The sequence below is a fragment of the Tachypleus tridentatus genome, chromosome 4, assembly GCF_004210375.1.
Source record: "Tachypleus tridentatus isolate NWPU-2018 chromosome 4, ASM421037v1, whole genome shotgun sequence".
NCBI lineage: Eukaryota > Metazoa > Arthropoda > Merostomata > Xiphosura > Limulidae > Tachypleus > Tachypleus tridentatus.
In genome coordinates this window covers 21504179-21530658 of record NC_134828.1, presented here as the reverse complement: position 1 = coordinate 21530658, position 26480 = coordinate 21504179, and the positions used below count along the sequence as shown (strand labels likewise).

The following is a 26480-nucleotide window of genomic DNA, read 5'->3' as shown; positions in this document are numbered from 1 at the left end:
TTGAAAAGAGAAAGATTGTGATCAAAGAGCATTTGCTCTACAGATCGGCCCCTCCCATCAATAATAGCACTTCCCCAGAGGGAATGATGTCCATTAAAATCCCCTAGGATTAGAAATGGAGATGGCAATTGTTCAACGAGAGCATCAAGATCTGATTGATCATATGTCTTTCCAGGGGACAGGTACAGAGAACAAACACTGATGGTATGACCCAAGAAAACACGGATGGCTACAGCCTCCAAGGGTGTGTTGAGTGACAAAGACAGGGTGGGCACGTGTTGATCAACCAACAGTGCCACCTCCATGTACTCGACCATCACACAACCTGTCATTTCTGTACAGAGAAAACTGCCGAATGGAGACAGTATCAGCAGTTTTGAGAAATGTTTCTTGTAAAGAAAGACAAACAGGATGGTAGGAAGCAATCAGCGTTTTGATATCATCCAGATTAGAACGTAAACCTCGACAGTTCCATTGTATCAAGGTGGCCATTTTTAATAACGGGTAGGTAAAGTGGCTGGAGAACCCTTCGGTTTACGACCACGTCTTTTTTCTTTACTGTCTTTAGTTGGAAGAGGTCTATCAACCTCCATGGATCCTGCTCTGTGTCGGGTGGGCAGGTTTTTGTTATTGGAAGGGGAATCTAGTGACTGAGGACGCGAACGAATAATTGTTTTGTCTCTTGTGGTGGGAGAAAAAGATGTATCAGAAGAAATGCCTGTATTTGAAACTGAAGGACGTGGATCTTGAGGTTTGTTGGAAGGTATGGGAGGAACAGAGATAGGTGTGGAAGTCGATTCATCAACCTTTTTAACCACGGAGGTCAAAAGGCTTTTCATTTGTTTTGAAAACGATTCTCTTGGAGGCACAGAGAGATCTGTCTGCACTCCCACTGTAGTTGTGGAATGAAGTGCAGCAGCATATGTCCGAGATGGAGTTGTGGACAGCAATTTCCGAGCCTCAGGATAACTAATGTTATGTGTCGTTTTCAAACGCTGCACCTCTTTTTCCTCCAACCATTTTGGGCAAGAATGAAAGTAAGAGGGGTGAGAACCATTGCAGTTTACGCAATGTGGGTTCATGTCACAGTCATAGGCATCATGGTCCTTTGCCTCCACAACGAGCAAATGTCAGGGAACCACGACAAGATGTCTTTGAGTGGCCGAATCTCTGACATTGGAAACATCGAAGAGGGTTTGGTATGTATGGCCGAACCCTGCAAATGAGATAACATGCCTTGATGGTGGCAGGTGCACGTGGTGAAGTAAATGTTAAAACGAGGGTATTTGTTGGCAGTGTAATTCCATCTTTGCAGTGGAGATGCGCCTCACTGCAGAAACTCCTTGAGTGGAGAAACCAGCGAGAATCTCTGACTCGGGAACGTTCTTCAAATCCCTTTCAATAATAGCTCCTCGTGAAGAATTCAAGGTAGCATGGGGTGTAACCTCAATAGGTATATCCCCAATTGCCTTTGAATTCAAGAGGAGTTCACTGTGTTGGAATGTGGATGTTTCAACCAATATGTCACCAGATCGAAGTTTCTTTACTGATTTTGAGAGCCAGCAAGTCCCTCTAGTCCCTTTGAATAAAAAAGGGGACATTTGCCCTAAAGGTTTTTCCGAAAGAGAATGTAATATAAGAAAATGAGGTACGTGTGTTACTGATGTTGAAGATTGCTGTTCAGAGTGTTCAAGACGTGGTCGCTTACCCATCGACTGTTTTTTTACAATTTTATTTAAATTGTTTAGAGGATCCATAGGAAAAGGAAAAACTTTCGGTACCCACTTACCCCACCCACCATGGAGCCCTACCAGGGAACGCACTACAAAGTCACGCAAGGACAATGCAGCAACGCCAGGGTTTCGTGAGCACTATACCCAAACACCAGCATCAGGCACAATGTCCACAACACCCGTTGAGAACTTCCAACACTGGTACTTGGTTGACTCTAGCCCAAGTGGACCAGCCGATTGACCCAAGGGCCACCAAAGGCCGCCCGTCTACAGGAATTCGAGGCCAAAGTGGTGTGTTAGGGTTGGACCCCTCAACCACCAGGATCCTCTCCTCCCCTTCACGGGTCGCCACGCACGGCAAACACGTGGGTGGATGTTTAGATCCCAGAGAAGGTAACCAGATAGAACAGAACCTTCCCTGGGAGGTCCCCTCACCACGTACAGGAATCCACACCGAGGGGCGGCTGAAAGGGCGAGCATGTTTGGTGCGACCGGAATTCGAACCCGCGACCCTTGGATTACGAGTCGAACGCTTTAATGAAAAGTTGCTGTAATTTTACGTAATTGTAAAAAAAAACAACGCAAAAACGACCATAAAAACCACAAAACGATGCATCACAAATTTATATGTACTCTCACATTGACCTAGTGAAACTCCATGCCAATTTTAGTGAAGATTCATGCACATCCTGCGATGTAGTTATATGGACATACAACATACAGTACTATTATATTTATATAGATAAGTAATTACATGGACATACAACATACAGTACTATTATATTTATATAGATAAGTAGTTACATGGACATACAACATACAGTACTATTATATTTATATAGATAAGTAGTTACATGGACATACAACAGACAGTACTATTATATTTATATAGATAAGTAGTTACATGGACATACAACATACAGTACTATTATATTTATATAGATAAGTGGTTACATGGACATACAACAGATATTATTTTTTCCATCGCAAGCAATTTATCATTTTGAGGATGCATCTACATAAGTTTGGCCACAAAATACAATAATAAGCACATTAATCTAAAAACAAAATACAATAATAAGCCCATTAATCTAAAAACAAAATACAGTAATAAGCACGTGAATCTAAAAACAAAAATACAATAATAATCACTTAAATTTAAAAGAAAAATACAACAATAAGCACATGAATCTAAACACAAAAAAAGATGAGCAAATGACGCATTGGAAATTGTTGAGTCTGGTAACTTTTTTATAAGGTATCAAGGTAGAAGCTGTTCTATGGACGAAGCTGAAGAGACTATATATGGAATTGTTTTATGGACGAAGCTGAAGGGTCTATATATGGAATTGTTTTATGAACGAAGCTGGAGAGACTATTTTTGGAGTTGTTTTATGAATGAAGGTGAGGGGACCATATATGGAGTGGGGTATCGAACCTGTGGATTACGAGTCGAGCACCCTAACCACCTGTCCATGTCAAGCGTGGACAGAGGACACAACTTAAGATTTCGTTATATAAAACCTGTTCTAAGAGTTACCTTGCTATAAGAAAACACGCACAAATAGTCTGAAGATATGGAGGAATCTACTACAAGCCTAGTGGCTCAACAATGAGTTACTTCTAACACTAAAATTTGGGGTCCGGATGCCTGTAGAGTGCAAATAGTCCATTGTAAATTTTATGTTTAAACAAGCAAATATTTACGTATTCGTAACAAAATTAAGAAAACTATATTTATGCGTTCTACTTAAGCGTAAAAAAACAATTAATTGGTAAGCATGCTAACAGTAAAATATTTTAATGTATTATTCCTAGACTTTTAATATTAAAAATAATAACAGTTTAGCTACTAACTATTCTATTTTGCCTGCTCCATGGAACGTTTATTATTTCGGTGTTTAGCGTAGTAGTTTCCATAATGAAAGATCATGGGTAATCTATTGTGTAGCTGTGTAATATAAATCAAGAATAACGAGGTAAAAAAAAAAAAGCTGCTGCCATCTATTGATAATTACAGAAAACTACGTCTGGACCCTGGAAACTTGCGTTTGTATCGTCAAAATTTACTTTAAAACAATGACAGTCAAATATATATTGCAATATTTCACTAGAGTTTCTTTTATTACTGCTCGGTGAACCTCGGAATATTGTCATTTCTTGAATACCCAAACAAAAACTTTAAAGTAAATTGGATTATCAAAATTAGAATAATTATTTCTTCTCTGGGACAGGGTTTTCTTCTTGTTGTTTTTGAATTTCGCACAAAGCTACTTGAGGGCTATCTTTGCTAGCCGTCCCTAATTTTGCAGTGTATGACTCGAGGGAAGGCAGTTAGTCATCACCACCCACCGCCAACTCTTGGGCTATTCTTTTACCAACGAATAGTGGGATTGACCGCCCCATTATAACGCCCCCACGGCTGAAAGGGCGAGCATGTTTGGCGCGACGGGGATGCGAACCCACGACCCTCAGATTACGAGTCGCACACCTTAACACGCTTGGCGATGCCGGGCCCAGGGTTTTCTTATGTTTACTTCAGAAATGTCTTCTAAAGCTTCATAGTAATATGTTCAGGCTGAAGAATAACTGAATTGGTGTGGCTGCAAATCATATCTTCTTCTTAAGAGGTTTCACTCAAACATGGCTTAGTGGTTCGACTACTGGACGCAGTGTTCTCAACAAAGTGTAGGTAACATTTTGAAGCCAACACAATAGGATATCTGTACCGTACCTACGACGGGTATCGCAACCTGGTTTTTAACGTTATAAATCCGTAGGCCTACCGTTGGGGAAGGGGGGTTTACATTTAGTCAGAAGCATTAGCACGTGCTTGGTAGAATAAAAATTACATCTCGCAGACATCAGAACAGGGAACAATTTGCCCCCACTAATTAAATTGGGGGCCCCCTCAATATCTTGCTAACCACTTTTTATTTGGTATTTTTCTACTCAGAGTTCCGACCAAGATGAAAGAAAACTACAGATGTTTTGACAAATAGTAAACTTTATGTTGTGTAAGTTTTTGTATCTAGGTAAAATGTTTTGTCATTATTACTGATTATTATTCGAAACATTCTTATTACTTGCATGAATTAACATTTTGTAGTACACAACAATATGTATTTTTATGTGCAATACAGTTTGTTTATTGCACAGCGACATAATGTGCTATCCTTGATCTGTTTCCAGCATAGGAAGTCGAACCCCGGACTTTCGAGTTATAAGTCTGTGAAATTGCTGCTGATCAAAGGTTCGGACGCACAATAAAACGCTTGTTGTTTTTTTTTTAAATAACTGCTTAACAATCATACGATTTTAATTCATATACAACTTTCCCTAAGGTGTTTACGTCCTGAAAATGTGTCGTCTACAATAGAAGTGATAGAATAGAGAAAATGCAGTCCTTCTGAACAAAACGAACAGTAGAACAACGCGTCATAAACGAATATATTTTAACATGTATTAGTGTTATTTAGCTGTAGTTAAAGGTTTACACTAAGAACATTCACTAACAAAACATCTTTCTCAGTATGCACTCGTTGACTGAAAATTAGTTAACAAGGTTTCTTTGACCACTGTTGAAATTATCATCACAATACGTCCAGTATTGCCTTTTTAAATTACATTACAACACACACACACACACACATATATATATATATACACATCTGTGTATGTGAATTAATTTTACCATAAAACACGTTTTTTAGTCTCTTTTTTTAAAGTTAGAAACTACATCATACACAATAAACGCAATGGAACAAAAAGTATCGAATTTCCGCTCAAAGTTACCAATAGGCGTTCCTCACTTTGTACTGTTAGAGGGAAGTCAACCAGTCATTAGAACCCACAACAAACTCTTCACCTTTTTTATTTTATTGTCACAACTTGTCAATAATTTTACTTTCATCAATTGTTTTCCAAATAGTAATATTATAATAATCCTGTCCATACAAACGAAAATGCCAAAATAATAAACATACGCGTTTGTTTTTTTTTAATGCCTCAATGACAGAGACGTGTTAAGCCTACTATTTGACCTCTCTAAGAACCAGTTTTATAAAAATGGCGGTTTCCGCGTTCGAACTCGTTAAGGTAGCTGCGTAGGAATGTTTGTTTTCTTTTTGAATTTCGCACAAAGCTACACGAGGGCCCTATGCAGTGTAAGACTAGAAGAAAGGCAGCTAGTCATCACCACCCACCGCCAACTCTTGGGCTACTCTGTTACCAATGAATAGTGGGATTGACCGACACATTATAACGCCCCCACGGCTGAAAGGGCGAGCATGTTCGGTGCGACGGGGATTCGAACCCGCGACATTCAGATTAGGAGTCCAACGCCTCAACCACCTGGCCATGCCAGGCCACGTAGGAATGTTGTGTTAAACTATGTGTCGCTATTTTAATTTTACTTCGCTGTAATTAGTATTTCTGAAACATCAAATCCGAGAATTGTCAATTCGCAGCACCAGCATGAGGTAAAGTGTGACCTTTGTACAGAATGTAATGTTGATTAGTCGCATTTGGTTTCCTAAGACTCTGTACTAGAACCGTAAGAAATATACGTCTCAGACCAACTTGAAATTCGATTCATGCTTTTGTGATAAAATCTTTGGCTAAGTATCGAACCCAGGCCCTTTCACACATCAGTCGATAAAAAGGGTTAGCTCCCTAACAGTTTCTAGCAGCAAATACCACATTACTTAATTGTAAAATAATTAGGATCAGACAATTCCTCGTAGCAGTTATTTAATAACATATTATAATGTCTAGATTACAGGAAAATTATATATATTTAATTATGACTGCAACATAGTTCGTTAATTTGAATAATGTCTCGAGCAAATTGAACATTAAAGAAAACCATCTCAAAATTAGTATACAATACCAAACTAACGTGCATTATGCAGTTGTGAAATCAATCAAAATAATAAAACAATATTTAACAATCAGCATTCTTGGAAACAAAATATTAATGTTTTCTATTACCTTGATGACGTACGACACCACAGCAGATTTTAACGAGGTGATCAGTCATAGGAGAACGTTAAAAGTTCACTATCAAACTTAAATTAACATGCCACGTTTATATACGTCTTGCTAACTTCTACTTCTTTGCGATGTCGTAAATCGTGTTCAAAGGCACCACTAGTTTAGAAACCTAGAATTTTATTGACAACAAGAGAAAACTGGTACAAATATATTTTGTATATACGCTACATATTTGTTTGTGCTTGGAAAGAAAATACATTTTTTTTATAAAAAGTATATTTATGAAAGAAACGTTCTTACATGTGATTTATATTAAGAAAGATACTAAAGTCCAATGACTATTGTACAACATTCGTCACTACAGATCACAAAGTCCTCTGAATGCTTTATATGCTAATATCAAAGTTCCTGTTACACCTAACAGTCATCTATATAGTAGTAAAAATCAATTATCTACAGGCATACAATGTACAAAACCAGTTCAATCACACGATACAAATGGTGAACTATACGTGAAAATATATTTATTGTGTTTCAATATACCACTCAGAAACACAGATTAATTTATACAAGCGAATAACATTGTGGCATTGCAGCAAATTTATGAGTCGGTATTATAAAACGGGCCACTTTTTCTCCACGATGATATTACAAATTTCTTTTCACCAAAGACAAAATTGAAAATATAATCTATGACTAGAGGCCTAACGCATTCTTTGATTCATTGTAAACCTTTTGTAACAGATTATATTTTCAGTTTCAGGGTTAGCGAAATCTGTAATATTATTACAGGTGAAAGTTTCTCATTATGCTACAAAAACACCATCGAATAGTGTCTTTCAAGACCACAGGCACTTGTGTGTGAAAGGTGTAAATGTCAGCACCACTTGAATATTCCCCATTATATATTGCAGCATAGATGCACCTTCTCTAATTATTATTACTATTAATTATTATTATACTTTTATTATCCCCTTTTATTTTCAATACAATACCACATCTTTTGAACTGCAAGGTAATGAAATACACAGTATCTACATATGAAATATGCACCCTAGGAGCTAAGACCAATCTTTCTTTCTTTTTTTTTTGTAGACGAGTTAATACTAATTGTACCCTCAAATATGTATACACTTCAAACTTTTTCATGCCATAAGCTCTTCCACTGGTGGTGATCCTTTAATAGTAAAGAAGATTAGCTTAGCTTCCTTTTTCTGGAGATTTCGGACACTGTATGAATTACCTGATAACAAAAATACAAATAAGATACAGTTTAAAATATGTAAACTAAGGCATTTTAAAACAAAGTGCTTACGACTTGTTTTCAATTTTCCAATGAGCTTGTCATAGATTTACTCCTGAAAACAAACTAATTACTGATACACATGATCACTCAGTTCTGAGAATGAAGTAAACAAGAACACATAAGAGTTTCTCAACCACATTACTTAAAATGTCTACTGATGGTAAGGCCTTCACCCAATACCAGGCTACCTGAGATACAACAACCACAGTAATGGATGAGATAATATAATAAATACCATGGCTCATCAGTCCAACTTGGTCACAACAAACATGGTAATGGATGAGATGATATTATAAATACCGTGGCTAATCAGTCTAACTTGGTCACAATAAATACAGTAATGAATGAGATAATATTATAAATACCGTGGCTAATCAGTTTAACTTGGTCACAACAAACATGGTAATGGATGAGATGATATTATAAATACCGTGGCTAATCAGTCTAACTTGGTCACAACAAATATGGTAATGGATGAGATAATATTATAAATACCATGGCTCATCAGTCTAACTTGGTCACAATAAACATGGTAATGGATGAGATAATATTATAAATACCATGGCTCATCAGTCTAACTTGGTCACAACAAACATGGTAATGGATGAGATGATATTATAAATACCATGGCTCATCAGTCTAACTTGGTCACAACAAACATGGTAATGGATGAGATGATATTATAAACACCATGGCTCATCAGTCCAACTTGGTCACAACAAACATGGTAATGGATGAGATAATATTATAAATACCGTGGCTAATCAGTCTAACTTGGTCACAATAAATACAGTAATGAATGAGATAATATTATAAATACCGTGGCTAATCAGTTTAACTTGGTCACAACAAACATGGTAATGGATGAGATAATATTATAAATACCATGGCTCATCAGTCCAACTTGGTCACAACAAATGCAGTAATGGATGAGATAATATTATAAATACCATGGCTAATCAGTTTAACTTGGTCACAATAAACATGGTAATGGATGAGATAATATTATAAATACCATGGCTCATCAGTCTAACTTGGTCACAACAAACATGGTAATGGATGAGATAATATTATAAATACCATGGCTCATCAGTCTAACTTGGTCACAATAAACATGGTAATGGATGAGATAATATTATAAATACCATGGCTCATCAGTCTAACTTGGTCACAACAAACATGGTAATGGATGAGATGATATTATAAACACCATGGCTCATCAGTCCAACTTGGTCACAACAAACATGGTAATGGATGAGATAATATTATAAATACCATGGCTAATCAGTCTAACTTGGTCACAATAAATACAGTAATGAATGAGATAATATTATAAATACCGTGGCTAATCAGTTTAACTTGGTCACAACAAACATGGTAATGGATGAGATAATATTATAAATACCATGGCTCATCAGTCCAACTTGGTCACAACAAATGCAGTAATGGATGAGATAATATTATAAATACCATGGCTCATCAGTCCAACTTGGTCACAATAAATACAGTAATGGATGAGATAATATTATAAATACCATGGCTCATCAGTCTAACTTGGTCACAATAAACATGGTAATGGATGAGATAACATTATAAATACCATGGCTCATCAGTCCAACTTGGTCACAACAAATATGGTAATGGATGAGATAATATTATAAATACCATGGGTCATCAGTCTAACTTGGTCACAATAAACATGGTAATGGATGAGATAATATTATAAATACCATGGCTCATCAGTCTAACTTGGTCACAAGAAACATGGTAATGGATGAGATGATATTATAAACACCATGGCTCATCAGTCCAATTTGGTCACAATAAACACAGTAATGGATGAGATAATATTATAAATACCATGGCTAATCAGTCCAACTTGGTCACAACAAACATGGTAATGGATGAGATAATATTATAAATACCATGGCTCATCAGTCCAACTTGGTCATAACAAACATGGTAATGGATGAGATAATATTATAAATACCATGGGTCATCAGTCCAACTTGGTCATAACAAACATGGTAATGGATGAGATAATATTATAAATACCATGGGTCATCAGTCCAACTTGGTCACAACAAACATGGTAATGGATGAGATAATATTATAAATACCATGGCTCATAAGTCCAACTTGGTCACAACAAACATGGTAATGGATGAGATAATATTATAAATACCATGGCTCATCAGTCCAACTTGGTCATAACAAACATGGTAATGGATGAGATAATATTATAAATACCATGGGTCATCAGTCCAACTTGGTCACAACAAACATGGTAATGGATGAGATAATATTATAAATACCATGGCTCATAAGTCCAACTTGGTCACAACAAACATGGTAATGGATGAGATAATATTATAAATACCATGGCTCATAAGTCCAACTTGGTCACAACAAACATGGTAATGGATGAGATGATATTATAAACACCATGGCTCATCAGTCCAATTTGGTCACAATAAACACAGTAATGGATGAGATAATATTATAAATACCATGGGTCATCAGTCCAACTTGGTCACAACAAACATGGTAATGGATGAGATGATATTATAAATACCATGGCTCATCAGTCCAACTTGGTCATAACAAACACAGTAATGGATGAGATGATATTAGAAGAAATACTCGTCTCGACAAACACAGCAGTAATTTTAACACTGTTTATATTTTTTGATGTGAATATTTCATCAGCAAAACCACAAAACCTTAGTGACTTAAACAAGTGTTTCTACTGACGTTTTTATTCTTTGTGGACTTAAAATAATAAGCATAAATTTACAAATAGCAAAACAAGGGTTTAAAAACTTGATGTTTTTGATCACATACATTTTCATGGTATCAGATCATTTGTATACATTTATATCTATTTTTAAATGCATTTTACAGGTAAGTAATATACATTTGCTGTGTATTTGTACAAGTGATAAACATCATAACAAAACAAACCATGTGTGGGTTCTGTTCTCACAAAATCATTTCCTTTATGCAAAATGATACTCAATTTTGATAACCCTAAAAACAAAACAAGTCCGTATTTAAGAATACTTTTAAATTCCACCTATTGACAAATTGTAAAACTAATGCCACTTAGAATAGTTTTATATATATAATTTTTTTTATTTCACATTTTTTAACGAGTCAATTAAGTCACTATAATTAAAATGTAGAAACTTTATAACATGAGGAAGGACCACAACAGTAGGTAGTTTTCATCAAATTCAGACATCAATTATTTTTTATAAAAGGTTTACAACAGACAGTGGACAGGATCTAAACCCATGACATTTCTCATTACTGTCTTGATTTTAATTTCTTCAGTGAAAGTTACGAGGACTCAAAGCAGAGCATAATCTTAATGTGATTACATGTGTAACTCACCTAATGGCACCAGAAATGAACCATCTGTTTCAAAAATCCATGAGCTGTCGTGCACATGTGCTTCCACCTTACCATATATGACAGTAAAAAACTGAGGTGAGAAAAAAACAAAAACATTGTTATTTAAGACGTTTTCTCAACCTTAATGAAATCGAATTTCATGTATAATTTGTAATTTACATAAAAAGTTAAAAACTAACTAAAAAAACACTATTTTTTAAACTTTTCCAATATCACAATTAATATATATAGTTATACTGACATATTATTTTGAGGTTCAAATAATATAATGCAGTAAAAAGAGGCTTCTGCTCCCATCCCTGAAATTGTGCAACTAACCTCAAAGAGACAACAATAGAAATACATACCATAATGAAGTTATTGAGGGGAAAGAAAAATCAATAGTTCATTGACCTTTAGGTACACAACCACATAACCTTGAAAAATATACAAAACACATTTTCATGAATCTCCTACACACGAATGTAGAGAAGGCATGATTTTAAACAGTAAGGTCACTGCATGAAACTTCAAGTTAGAGATACCACTTCAGACTTGGTTCTTTGTAGAATAAGTTTCTTATTAAGTTCACTGTGTATGTCTTACACTAGTGCACACATGATAGAAACATGCTTTAATAGACATTACATGAAGTATTTTTACTATAAGAGGTTGAAAATAAGGAAAAATAATGCTTAAAATAATTAATTAGAAACACAGTTCCAACAATACAACATCTTTGGGTCAGTAAGCTGCTTCTCTGAATAGTTTGATGAAATGACTCAGAATGTGAAGTTTTTGAACCCATCTACAAAGCCAGGCTAAAATACTGGTATTTTTAAATTTTTACACAAGTACTTTAGACACTAACCAGTGAATCAGCATGGGCAAATTGGCAGGGTTTCTCCTGTAATGGACCAAGCACTAAAATTCCCATGGAAAAATTGGAGAGTTGGAAACTCTTGCATAGTCTAAATGAATCTTCCTCTTTGGCAGGAAACCCTGTAGGACCTCTCCATGACAGGGCCTTGTGACTTCGAACAACCACTGTGAAAAAAAAAAGTGAAATATGAACGCAAGTAAATGTGACAGATACAGAGATGCCAACTATTTCAAATGACTAAGCTTTATGATTGTAGACAAAGCCCTTTATAATTTGCAGCTACTAGACCTGACCAATGTCTCTAAGCTGTTTATTATTATATTATTATTATAACTATTATTATTTATTACTGCTATAGATTGCTCATTTATGACTGTGTTTTGTGTATTTAATAAATAAATTTAAAAAATTCTTTTGAAATTATGTCTTTTATTTAGTTGAGAGTAACAAATATACTGGTAAAACAACACTGAACATGCAGAAACAGTAAGCAGAAAAACCCTTTGTGTAATGACTAGTTTATATCATGTTTACGACACTTATTGTAACAGTTTTGAAGCTGTTGCAACCTTTGCTTTCATTTATGGTTTCATATTCTGAATTCTTACTCATAAATGTCGTTAACTGCATCGTTTTTGTCTTTGCCTCAGCCTTTTGTTGGTGAAATGCTGATTTTGTATGTCTGAAACAATCGTTTATCTCACCATGAACCACAGAAAAATCGATGTGACAAACTGTACAAAACCCATGACTGTCACTGACTTTTGTACTATACTCTTTCCTAAAATTTTGATTCACATTTTTAGTCCTTTTAGATTTGACAGAAACAAGAAAATTTGGTGAACGAGGCCTCTTTTTATCCATCTTGTGAAAGATCGCATTGGTGTTTCTATGCCGCTTAGAAAACGAGAAATACCCATCTACGCGAGCTGGCTGATTGGCTGACAAGCACTGATGATGTAACTATGGATTCCCCCACGTACCCAGTATGGAGAAGCACCACACTCAAACTATTGGTAGACATCGGAGATACAAATATTTTTTATTATTTCAAGTACAAACATGATTATCGCAAGTAGCCATTTGGACCATGTCTTTTATTTATTATCAAAATGTATTTGTATCTCACTAGAAATTTTCTTTTCACCCCTTTTAAGCCCTGGAGGAACAATTTATCACTTTATTGTATAGGCCTATATAATATATAATAATTTGGGAGTTGCAACAAGTTGTAATATTTGTCTGTATGAGCGTATAGTCGTAATGTATACACCAAAATCATAATGATTACACTCAAATCGTAATGGTTGGCATCTCTGCATATAAAGCCAACAGTTTCGGCACAGGACCCACCATAAAACAAAAATAGAAAAGGAAATATTACAATACAATTGGAAAAATTTTAAAGAAATTCTATTTCATTTAGACTAAAAACGATCGTATGTGTGAAATGTAAGTTACACTTTGTTACTGTTGGTTGTTTTAAATAATATTCACAGCTTATATAGGCCATATTTTTTATTATTAAGCATAAATCTACACAATGGCCTCTTGCTGATGTGGGAAACAAAATCCAATTTGTTGATTTTAGAAACCCATAAGTTTGATCTCGAATTTTTGGTTTTCTCAGTTCTGTAATTATGGAGTTTCCCAAAGTACAAATAATTTCAAGAATATATTATGTTATATTATACTTGTGAAGTCTTGTTACTCCTTTAACTGTTACTCCTATCACAATTAACTTTATTGCCACCAGTAATTTGTTTAAGAGTAAATCATCATAAGCCCTTCATGTACAATTCTGTTTCTATTTTTCTCACTACTCTATAAAAGCTATTAAGTATCCACACAGATATTTTATTTTTTTAGTGCAGCACTGTAACACGGTATCTGCTACGTAAGACATTCTTAGAATAATCCAACACTTCACCTGATCCTACCCTATTAGTCTGTGAAGATGTTACAATTACACATAAGCTTATTAATATTTATTGTTTCAAACAAATCTCAACTATCAACTGAAAGAACCAACATGAAACTTCAGAGTTCAATGGAAAAAGTAAACAATATAACTTCTTTAACACCTGAAAAACTACACCCACGAGAATTAAACAAATAACTAGATTCGGTACAACCAGAACAATCTTCAAATGGATGTTTATAGCATATTCTAAATTTCAAAAGAGACAGACATACTGTCATTAACAGTTTGAAGGGAATATTAAGGATTTCTGCTTCTGTAAACAGGATGGTTTGTTTGTTTGTTTTTAAATTTCTCGCAAAGCTACTCGAGGGCTATCTGCGCTAGCCGTCCCTAATTTAGAGGTGTAAGACTAGATGGAAGGCAGCTAGTCATCACCACCCACTGCCAACTCTTGGCTACTCTTTACCAACAAATAGTGGGATTGACCATCACATTATAACGCCCCATGGCTGAAAAGGCAAGCATGTTTGGTGTGACGGGGATGTGAACCTGCGACCCTCAGATTACGAGTCGCACGCCTTAACCAACCTGGCCATGCCGGGCCTAAACAGGATGGAAAGTACCAATAAACTGTTCATTAAACTTCATATGAGACAACAAAAAACGTTTGTCTTCTGACTGAAAACTACAGTATTGCAAGATAATTATCAATCACTGAGAAACCAGTTAGCATGTGCATGTTATCAAAATTCTCAATTAATGCTGATCAGAATGTCAGTGATAGATTGAAAAAAACAAACTTTTTATACAGTTTGGTCATATAACTGCAACAATAATCTCTGTGTGTATGTGTGAAAATTATAAAAAGAAAACTCTATTCACATTTCAGGAAGGATAAATACTTTCACTAACAAATTTATCAGAACTTAGTTCCAAAATAAGAAAATAAAGTGACCCGTCAATGCAAAATCAGCAAGGACAGTAAGAAAACCATGGATGTGAAAGCTGATACTAATGAATAAGAATAACAGCTAGAACATTTTAAAACAGTTTCCACCAAAACAACAAATCTGGTATCTTAATCTAACATGTCAAAATAGATTTCACAAGAAAATAATGGAAAATTACATTATAAACAAAAATACAGTTCGACCTACCAGCCTTAACTTCCCTTCCTAGTTCTGGATCATTTACCAGGGAGCCACCATACAGCTCTTCCTGCATGTCTTCTTCTAGAAGCACCTGATGATCATGGATAGACAGGTTGTGTTTAAACAAAGCTTGCTGTTTGTTTCTAGACTTTTTTACCTGGAAAACAAGGATTGGTTGATTGGTTTGGTATTTTATAATGCAAAGTAACTAAGCTATCTGTGCCAAACATCCAGTAAAAAGCTAAAACTGAAGTAAAATTATTAGAATTCATAAAAGGAAATTAAGATAACACAAAAGATAGTTTAATTTTTAAATTAAAAAAAATTAAATCCAATTTTTACATTTAGTCTACAGCAGTAAGAAAAAAACTACAGCAATACAAGTTGGAAAGGACTTTCTGCAGCATAACTGCAATTATCATAACTCGTCAGGAAGACTAACAAGTAAGTTCAATAACCACCGTTAGTCATCTGAAGTTGGTCTTTCCAGTCCTGGTTTCAAGTTATTTGATGTTACGGCCATTTTCTAATTTCAAATTGAACTAGATGTACTTTGATTCTTAAAAAGGAATCACATTAAAAAAAGGTCTAATGTATAAATTAAAAAAACACTTAAATGGCCTTTAAAAAACTAAACATTTCTAAGGTGGACAGTGTCACCATCACCAATAACACTGTCTAACGTTATGGATAAACCTTGGTACAAAACATGTTTAAAATGGTGCTATGATTGAGAGTCGAACGACGGCAAAACAGTAAAATGTGGCTTATTGTGACCTGAGTGTTACACAGATAACACGTTGGTGCATCAGTCGCAGATAAATTAAAACAATGAGTTAAAAAACTGTGATCAGTGCATAGTCTATTTAGAACAACTTCCTCTTTCTGATCCTTATGGAAGCTGGACGACCAAAGTCCAACAGAGGGTTTTATTTGGAAAAGCTTGTTTTCACATTGCTCATTCTGAGTTGACTGCCAATGGAGTCAACCCTTGAATACAGGACCATAGTACATGTATGGAACAGACACAGCAGTGATAGTGCCAGAGCAGACAGATTTAGCTGCAGTGTTGGCAAGCTCATTCCCATGAATACCAATGTAGCCCAATATCCAGAAAAACTGGATATAAGTAGTTGTTAAAGAGAAATGGGCCAGTCAGTTTTGAATATTGGCAAGAACATGGTGTGAACTAATGTGAAGCGATTCCAGGGTCAGTAGAGAATTAAGCGAGTCAGTATAAATAGTAAAATTTGAGTACTGCTTAGCTTCTATGTGATCCAGAGCAAGAGAAATAGTGTAGGGTTCAGCAGTGAACACAGAAGCTGTAGAGGGAATTCTGCATGCAACCACTGAACCACAACAAACCATGGCAGAGCCCACACAGTCACCTGATTTTGAACCATCTGTATAAATAGGAATGGAAGGATGGTTTGAAAGATGTTCAGCAAATAGCAGACAATATTTCCAATCGGGAGTGTCTACTTTTCTCAGATGACTTAAAGATAGGTCACATTTGGGGACTGTAAGAAGCCATGGTGGGATAAGCTGACAAGTGGATACAGCAATGTTATCCAAGGACAGATCCAATACATCCAACTGTGCCTGGATACAAAGGCCAAAAGAAGCAATGGCAGATCATCTGTTCTGAAAAAGAATGGCCCACCAAGGAAGGAAAACACAACCCAGGTGGGATGCTTTGGTGAGGAACAAGTTTCAAAGCATATAGTAAAGACAGTTGCAAATGGTGGAGGTGCAAAAAAGGTTCATGAGACTCTGTATGTAAGCTCTGAACTGGGAAAGTCCACAAAGCCCCAGTGCAGAGGTGAATTCTTGATTGGAAACAGGGTCTAGCATTTTTAAGGCCAAGGTCCTGGCAAAGCCAAAGGCCAGTGATCCATAGTCTAGTTTCAATTGAATAAGAGCACGATATAGCTTTAGCATAGAACATCAATCCACTCACCAAGTGGTGGAAGAGAGGACATGGAGTATGTTCAGTGCTCTTGTACATTTAACTTGTAACTGCTTGATACATGGTATGAAGATCAAGTTATGGTCAAAGATGAGCCTCAAGAACTATGTCTCAGTAACCACAAGCAGCGCAACTTCATCGATACAGAGTTCAGGGTCAGGGTGAATAGCCCGCTGGCTGCAAACGTGCACACAATCGGTTTTAGAGAGAGATAAGTTAAAGCCGTTTTCTGTGGTCCACTTCAGTAAACAACTGAGGGCAGTCTGTAGCTGCCACTTAATATACCTCATGTTCGATGACTGATAAGAGATGTGAAAGTCATCGACATAGAGCCTGTTTGCAACAGAGTAAGAGGAGTTGTTCAGTGATGGCATTAATCTTTATACTGAAAAGTGTGACATTCAAAACACAGCCCTGAGGGACTCCAAGTTCCTGTAGAAAAGAACGGGAATGTGTCAAACCCACAAAAAAAACTTGGAATCACTTGTCCATTAAAAATGTTTAACAAAAATGGACAAATAGCCACGTAACCCATATAAATAGAGGTCTTGCAAAATGCCATACTTCCATGTTGTATCTTAAGCCTTCTTAATGTCAAAGAATACTGATACAAGATGTTGTTGTTTGAGAAAGGCTTTTCTGATTGATGTTTCAAGTTGAATCAGGTGGTCCCCGATGGAGCGCTGTCTTCGGAACCCACAGGAAAGGGGCAAGAGGTCATTTGATTCGAGAAACCAAACAAGATGAGCATTAACCATCCTCTCTAAGGTCTTACAGAAACAGTTCGTCAAAGTAATTTGACGATAATTTGAAGGAATCTTGGGATCCTTCCCACGCTGAGAGAAAGGTAGGACAATAGCCTGGCACCAGGAAAAACATTCTCCTCTAGATCCAGTTAAAAATAATCAAAAGAATAGCAAGAGAAGCAGGAGATGGATGGCTCAGCATTTTATAGTGCGTATCATTAGGTCCAACTGATGTTATGCTAGACCGATGAAGGGCCAGTTTGAATTCCACCAGTGTAAAGGGACGATTACAGTCATAGAGACAATCAGCATGAAAGGAAAGTGGTAACTGCTCTTCCCAAGTCTTGATGACTAAGAAGGTGGAGGAAGAAGCAGAACTGCTAGATATATGGCAAAAGCTTTCACCTTGAGTATCAGCAATGCTCCTAGTATCAGCTACTTCCTGGCCATCAGAGAGCAAGATCAAGAGGGGGACACAATTATATTGCCCACTGATCTTTCAAAGCTTGTCCCATATGACTTTGAAACTGGTGGTAAAAGATATGCTGGTTATGAACTTGATCCAAGAGTCATTCTGCCTTTGATATCTTATCCACTGTGCATGTGCACAGGCCTGCTGGAAAGTGATGTAGTGCAAGAGTGTGGGATACCTACAAAAGTATTCCAGGCCTGTTTTTGAGCCTTCCATGCCACATGACAGACAGGATTACACCATTGATGAGGATGTCGTGGAAAATGTGTCGAGATTTTAGGAGTACGTTGAGCAACTGCTTGTATAATAGTCAGTTACTGCTGCCACACAGTGGTCTATTGATGGCTTACAGATGATGGCAGGATCAAATTCTGTGAGATAAGTGAAAGAGGGCCAGTGTGCTTAATCCAGCTTCCACTGGAGCACACGTCAGGTGGCATTGCCCACGGCCAGTCTCTCAAAATTATAGGAAAATGATCACTGCCTCATGGGTTATGGTCAACATTCCATAAAAAGTGGGAGCAAATTGAGAGATCAACAGCAGTTAAGGACTGACTAGGTGCATAAAAATAAGTATAAGAACCACTATTGAAAAGAGAAAGGTTGTGATCAGAGAGCACGTGCTCTACGGAGCAACTTCTCCCATCGATATCAGCACTTCCCCAGAGGGGATGATGTCCATTAAAGATCCCCAGGATTAGAAAGGGAGATGGCAACTGTTCAGTGAGAGCATCAAAGTCTGACTGATCATAGGTATCTCTAGGTATCAGGTAGAATGAACAAACAGTGATGGTATGACTCAAGGAAACATGGATGGCTACAGCCTCCAAGGGTGTGTTGAGTGGCAAAGACAGGGTGGGTACATGCTGATCAACCAAGAGTGCCACACCTCCATGCATTCGTCCATCACACAGCCTGTCATTTCTGTAGAAAGAAAACTGCTGAAAGGTGACTGTATCAGCAGATTTCAGAAATGTTTCCTGTATGAAAAGACAGGATAAAGGAAGCAATTAGTGCTTTGGTATCATCCAGATTAGAATGTAAACCTTGACAGTTCCATTGTATCAAGGTGGCCATTTTTATTTATATGTAGGTGAATTGGGTGGAGAGCAGTTCTGTTTACAACATCTTTTTACTTTATTGCCTTTATTCAAGGAAGGTCTGTCGACCTCCACAGATCCTCCCCTGGGTCAGTTGGGCAGGTCTTTGTTGGTGGAAGAAAATGTGAATAAATGATCATTTTGCATCTTGGGGTGGGAGAAGATGTACCCGAGGAAATACCCACACCCAGAACCAAAAAAAGCAGATCTTGAGGTTTGCTGGAATGTATGTTAGGGGCAGAAATGGGTGTTGAAGTTGATTCATCAACCCTTTTAACCTTGGAGGTTAAAAGACTTTTCTCTTGGTTTGAGAACAATTCTCTTGGAGGCACAGAGAGATCTGTCTGCACTTCCACTGTAGTAGTGGAATGAAGTGCAGCAGTATACATCTGAGATGAAGTGGTGGACAGCAACTTTCAAGCCTAAGAATAAGTAATGTTTTGAATTGTTTTCAAATGCTGCACCTCTCTTTCTTCCAACTATTTAGAGCAAGAACGAAAGTAGGATGGGTGAGAGCCATTGCAATTGATGCAACGAGGGTCCATTTCACACTCTCAGGCATCGTGGTCCTTGCCACTGCAACAAGCACAGATCAAGGAACCATGACACGGTGTCTTTGAGTGACCAAGCCACTGACACTGGAAACATCTGAGAGAGTTTGTAATGTATGGATGTACCCTGCAATTAAGATAACCTCCCTTGATGGTAGTAGGTAGATGCAGTGATGTAAATGTCAGGATGAGGACACTGGTTGGCATTGTAATTCCATCTTTGCAGTGGAGATAAGCCTCACTGCAGAAACTCCTTCGGTAAAGGCGTCCAGTGAGAATCTCTGACTGGGGATGTTCTTCAAATCCCTCTCAACAATAACTCCTTGTGACAAATTCAAAGTAGCATGAGGCATAACCTCAAAAGGTACATCCCCAATTGCTTTTGAATGCAAAAAAAGTTCACTGTGTTAAAGTGTGGATGTTTCCACCAATATATCACCAGATCAAAGCTTCTTCACTGACTATGGAGAGCCAGCAAGTCCCTCTAGTTCCTTCTGAATGAAAAAAGATAGACATTTACTCTAAAGGTTTGTCTGAAAGAAAATGTAGTATAAGAAAATAAGGTACAGATGTTACAGATGTTGAAGATTGCTGCTCAGAATATTCAAGATGTGGTCATTTACCTATGGACTGTTTCCTCACTATTTTACTTACGTTTTTATTTGGAGGATCCATAATAATAGGAAATTTCGATGCCCACTGACCCCACTCACCATGGAGCCCTATTAGGGGACACACTACAATGCCAAAAACGTCACTGCAGCAATGCCAGGGTTTCATGAGCACTATACCCAAACACCAGCATCAGATACAATGTCCACAACACCTGTTGAGAACATCCAACATTGGTAATTGGTTGACCCCACCCAAAGTGGACCAGGTGACTGACCCTAGGGGGACCACCCAAGGCTGCCCATCTATAAGAATTCAAGGCCAAAGTGGTGTGTTAGAGTTGGACTCCTCAACCACCAGGGTCCTCTTCTCCCCTTCACGTGTCACCATGCACAGAAAACACGTGGGTGGATGTTTAGATCCCAGAGGAGGTAAACAGAACCCTCTCCACGTACAAAAATCCACACCGAGAGGGGAAACAAGGAATACAATATAATTACATTCAACTGCAAATTTAACAAATTTATATTTAAAATTTGAAGAATACTTTTCTCAATATAAATTGGCAGAATTTTCTCATTCTAAGTAATTAATTTCAAAACTTACAAATTTGTGTTAAGTATACAATCAAGTTCACAGAAAGAAAAAATGTAGCATATCAGGGAAAATGAAGAATGAGAAGCAATACATTTTTTCTCTTACGATTCACAGAAGTAACTATCAGGTTGGTCTATTTTGGTAAGTGGATAAACATTTTTGCTTCACTTCTAGTCTGATGTGTAATCAAACTTCCTGTATAAAAAAACACCTTAAAACCTAGCCCTGTAATTGCATCTTGTCTGAATAACGCATGCGTGCAGCAGGCATTGGAATTCAAGGTTCTAACATAAGCTACAAGTTTACAATAATAACAATACCTTTCTGAGTGAAAAAGGAATCTTCTTGAAATCCTGGTAGAATTCCAGCTACCTCGTAGGTTCCTGCAAATATTTAGTGTCAATATTGAAATAAAACAGACAGTAACTAGATTAATCCTTTAGCTATGGTATTGGTATATTATACACAAATTTGTCTACACATTTGCACTATACCTTCGATTCATCATGTGTACCTTCTCAAAATTTGATAGATTTTTAGTAAAGGTTACAAGTATTTTGTACACAAAATATCAGATTTTGTTTTCAAGAAATATTTTTTATTAAAGATTTTTTTCTGAAAATATAGTCTGTTTCATTACTAGTCTGAGTGAAAAGTGATTTCATGTTATACTTAGAAAAACATTCTTCATCCCAAATATCTTAAAATATATTTTGTGTTATTTTCTATATTCTAACCATGTGGGGCCTGTCACTTGATTAACCCTATAATCATAAAAAAAAATGAATATAAATTATGTTGTTTTTTTCATGCAAGAATGACTATGTATTATAACACAAAAATACAAATGGTTAGTCTGAGTAGCTTGAATCACATAAAGGTATATATTTGCATATATATTTATTATTTTTATTAAATTGACATCCTATTCATTCCTAACTAACACTACATAACTTGCATTGATGTGGTGCATGTGCACTCATGTTACATACCAGTGATATAAAACTGACTTTTAGCCTTCCCTGTCGTTACTGTGTTTTAGTGGACTAATATTTTGTAATATACCTTCACATTTCAATTATTATATATTTGTATATAGATTATTACTATTTAGGAATAGATTATTAACTTTATTTTTCTTAAAATATAGAACAATAAATCAAAAAATAAAGAAAACAATTATCTCTTCTCACTATGACGTTTGTAATCAACTGCTTCTGAACATAAGTTGCTAAGCCTCTTAAAATTTCACACATGAAGGATATCAAACATTTTAAGGTTTTAAACTTACAGTTGAAAACCAAAAAATCACAAATAACTATACTAATACCATAAAATTTCACTGTACTTTATTAAGCTTAGTAACTATGATGTACTTAGAATTAAAAAGATACGAAACTTCGAGCATATCTAAAGACACAACCTACCTCCTTGAAATCTTGGATCAAAAGAATATGTCAGTTTTTAAGAAAACCACAGTGGGGACATTCTAAGCAGTTGATTAGTTATTCACATGTCATATATTGAAATAAGTGTATATATACACTGGACCATTTTCAAAATGGAAAGAGGTGAACAGGACCACTGTGTTTGATTTAGTACATAAGCCATATCTCAATAAACTAAAAACGATACGAGGTCCTCATTGAAATATTCTACCTTGATAGTATTAGTAATTTGAGTTTCTATTTTGTACAAAACTATACACCTAATATTTCGACATCATAAACATATAATTTTGACCAGTGCTACATTCAACATACCATGTGACTCACTAAAATCTACGTTTAGATGTGTTCTTTTAATATTTACTTTTAAATTAAGAAATTAACTTACATATAATACCAATGTTTGAATTATAATTTACAATTTGATTCCAAACTTATTGACATAAGTTCATGAAACAGTAGTTCAATAAAATTCTTAATACAAGTCCACAGATGCAATGGCATAGCCTTGACCCATGACCCATTGCATAAGCGGGTTAACCAATATAAGGGCGTTGACCAACTTTGTTTTACTGTCTTATACAAAGTAAAATGCACCAAAACAGATATATTCAAAATATACAATTTCACAGCATTATTAATAAAATACAAATGTGTTAATAACTTTACATTTAGAATTTGTAAAACTTTCTGAACATCATACTCACATGATCTGGAGATGTTGAAGATTGCTCAACATCACAAGAAATATAATACACTGACACAGAAAAGACTAGATATTGCAACAGAACTGTCTTAGTGTGTGTGTATAAGCATTTTGTCTACATTTCGATTCAAAATAATATGAATTTTGATTATAAGAACATTGAACCACACCAGTTTCAACCAATCAGAGAATGTGAACAGAACAACGAGGAACATTATACTTGATAATTAGAAAGGACCATCTAAATTGCAGTAGAATTATTCAAACAGAAGGCTGTAAACACAGCCTTAAGAAACCTATAAAGCGAGTTATAAATATTCGATCAATATCTAAAAACTATTTTCCAATTTATCATAAAAGAAAGATTAAAACCTGTCAAATTTCTCACTTCAACACAACTTTTTTTTTAAAGCCCTCCTGTGGTACAGAGATTTCACTTTAATGACATTACACTATTTGGACCCCAGGGGATGTTACTGGCACCCAGGAGATATTACTGGCACAGTATCTGATTTTTACTTTAATTATAGCACCAATATATTTCATTTCTGCCATTTATATGGGATCATAAAGCATGCTCTCAAACTCTATGCAAAGCAGAGTCACCTACATGTTTTTAAACTCAAGAACAAAATATCTGCTCTTATCATGTTTCAAATCCAAGCTTTTCTCCTGATTTGGTTCTTTGGAAAAAAAAAGAAACCTAAAATCTTGTGATGTGTCAGTTCTATTACAACGACTACACACTACACTATCATTATTATTTTAAGAGACAATTTTGAAAAACTAAATAAACTGACAAACACACTGAAAATGGAAATAATAACAGAACACAGTGAAGTAGTAATACTGCCTTGTAGCAACCTAATGTCATGCATTCAAAGCTTTGTAAACACAAATATTTTCACATTTAGACTTGAGTAAAGAGTACTGTTTAGTGTTAAAATAATTCTGCATATTAAATATATTTTTTCAATGATTTATTAACTACAATGACCAGCAGCACTAACTTCAGGATATAATCTAAGAAAATTGAAAGAAGTTAAGCTTTTTTATAGTAACATTTTTCTATTACATGGACCACATTATAATGCACTCAAATACTAAAATAATGCACAAAATTTTGTGCAGGACCTTCAAACCAATTAAGCAATTTTACCTTGAATACGTTTTCTAATTTAAAAAAAAAATATATTATGCTACCAGAATTTGAGTATTCATAATTTATTATAAACATCATTCCTACAAACACATATGAACAATTAAGTTGAACAAAAACATCCGCCACAATAATAAACACATACCTTTTGATGTACGTCTGTAATCGACACGTTCGTTCCTCCAGAATGCCACTGGTTTCACAGTTATGCGTTTCAAACCACGTTTATAATTTTGGACAACCGTTTGGGTTTTCCTCAGCTCCAATTGGCTCTGGTCTCCTTGAAGAAGAGTCTGAAGAAAAAAATACAAATGTTACTATTATATTAACTAATCTTAGTCTCAATTGACATTGACTACAAAAATGCCTTTCAATGTGACTATACAAGATTAGAAATGTATCAATTATATGGGTTACCATTTCTTTTAATTCCCTTGGCAACAGTCAAGTGACTATAGAGGATTACAAGACAGTAATCAACATGAGTCAACAACACACTTTTAACACCTATGATAACAGTCTAGTGACTTAGAGGGATTACACAGGCAATAATTAACATGAGTCAACAACACTCTTAACACCTCTGAGAGTAGTCTAGTGACTAGAGAGGATTACAAGGTAATAGTAACATGAGTCAACAACACTCTTAGCACACCTCTGACAGTAGTCTAGTGACTATAGAAGTTATAAAGATACTAATTAACATGAGTCAACAAGACTTTTTAACACCTCTGATAGCAGTCTAGTGACTTAGAGGATTACACAGGCAATAATTAGGTCAACAACACTCTCAACACCTCTGACAGTAGTCTAGTGACTATAGAGGATTACAAAGGTAGTAATTAACACAAATCAACTCTCTCAGCACCTATGATAGCAGTCTACTATATAGATAGATTTACAAAGTGAAAGCAATTAACACAAATCAACTCTCTCAGCACCTCTGATAGCAGTCTAATGACTATAGAGGATTACAAAGGTAGTAATTAACACAAATCAACTCTCTCAACACCTGATGATAGCAGTAATATGAGGGATTACAAGGTAGTAATTAACACAAATCAACTCTCTCAGCACCTATGATAGCAGTCTAATAACTATAGAGGATTACAAGGGTAGTAATTAACACAAATCAATTCTCTCAACACCTATGATAGCAGTCTAATGACTATAGAGGGATTACAAAGGTAGTAATTAACACAAATCAACTCTCTCAACACACTCTGATAGCAGTCTAATGACTATAGGGATTACAAAGGTAGTGTTAACACAAATCAACTCTCTTCAACACCTCTTATAGCGTGTCTAGTGACTATAGAGGATTACAGAGGTAGTAATTAACACAAATCAACTCTCTCAGCACCTCTTATAGCTGTCTAATGAATATGAGAGGATTACAGAGGTAGTACATTAACTTTAAATCAAACTCTCTCAACACCTCTGATAGCAGTCACAGGTGACTATAGAGGATTACAGAGGTAGTAATTAACACAAATCAACTCTCTCAACACCTCTGATAGCAGTCTAATGACTATAGAGGATTACAGAGGTAGTAATTAACACAAATCAACTCTCTCAGCACCTCTGATAGCAGTCTTATACTATAGAGGATTACAAGGTAGTAATTAACACAAATCTCTCAACTCTCAACACCTCTGATAGCAGTCTTATAATGGGGCTATAGAGGGATTACAGAGGTAATAATAACACAAATCAACTCTCTCAACACCTT

General features: G+C 35.9%; 1 protein-coding gene across 1 annotated transcript; it reads right to left on the bottom strand.

Annotated features, from left to right (window-relative positions):
- Window positions 1–6470: 6470 nt before the first annotated feature.
- Window positions 6471–25034, bottom strand: LOC143248648 (centromere protein C-like). The gene is made up of 6 exons (XM_076497173.1): window positions 24894–25034; window positions 21754–21818; window positions 15395–15542; window positions 12302–12477; window positions 11431–11521; window positions 6471–7971 (listed from the first exon to the last, which is right to left on the bottom strand). Exons 3-6 carry the CDS (start codon window positions 15459–15461, stop codon window positions 7874–7876), a joined length of 432 nt encoding a protein of 143 aa, XP_076353288.1. The 5' UTR covers window positions 15462–15542; window positions 21754–21818; window positions 24894–25034; the 3' UTR covers window positions 6471–7873.
- Between the last annotated feature and the right edge of the window lie 1446 nt (window positions 25035–26480).

Bases quoted from the DNA above. Each gene is read 5' to 3' on its own strand.
- LOC143248648 (XM_076497173.1), bottom strand. From the start codon at position 15,461: ATGCAGGAAGAGCTGTATGGTGGCTCCCTGGTAAATGATCCAGAACTA. The intron at 12,478-15,394 runs GTAGGTCGAACT...TTTTTTTCACAG, and splicing joins AGGAAGGGAAGTTAAGGCTG to TGGTTGTTCGAAGTCACAAG. The intron at 11,522-12,301 runs GTTAGTGTCTAA...TTCTCACCTCAG, and splicing joins TTGCCCATGCTGATTCACTG to TTTTTTACTGTCATATATGG.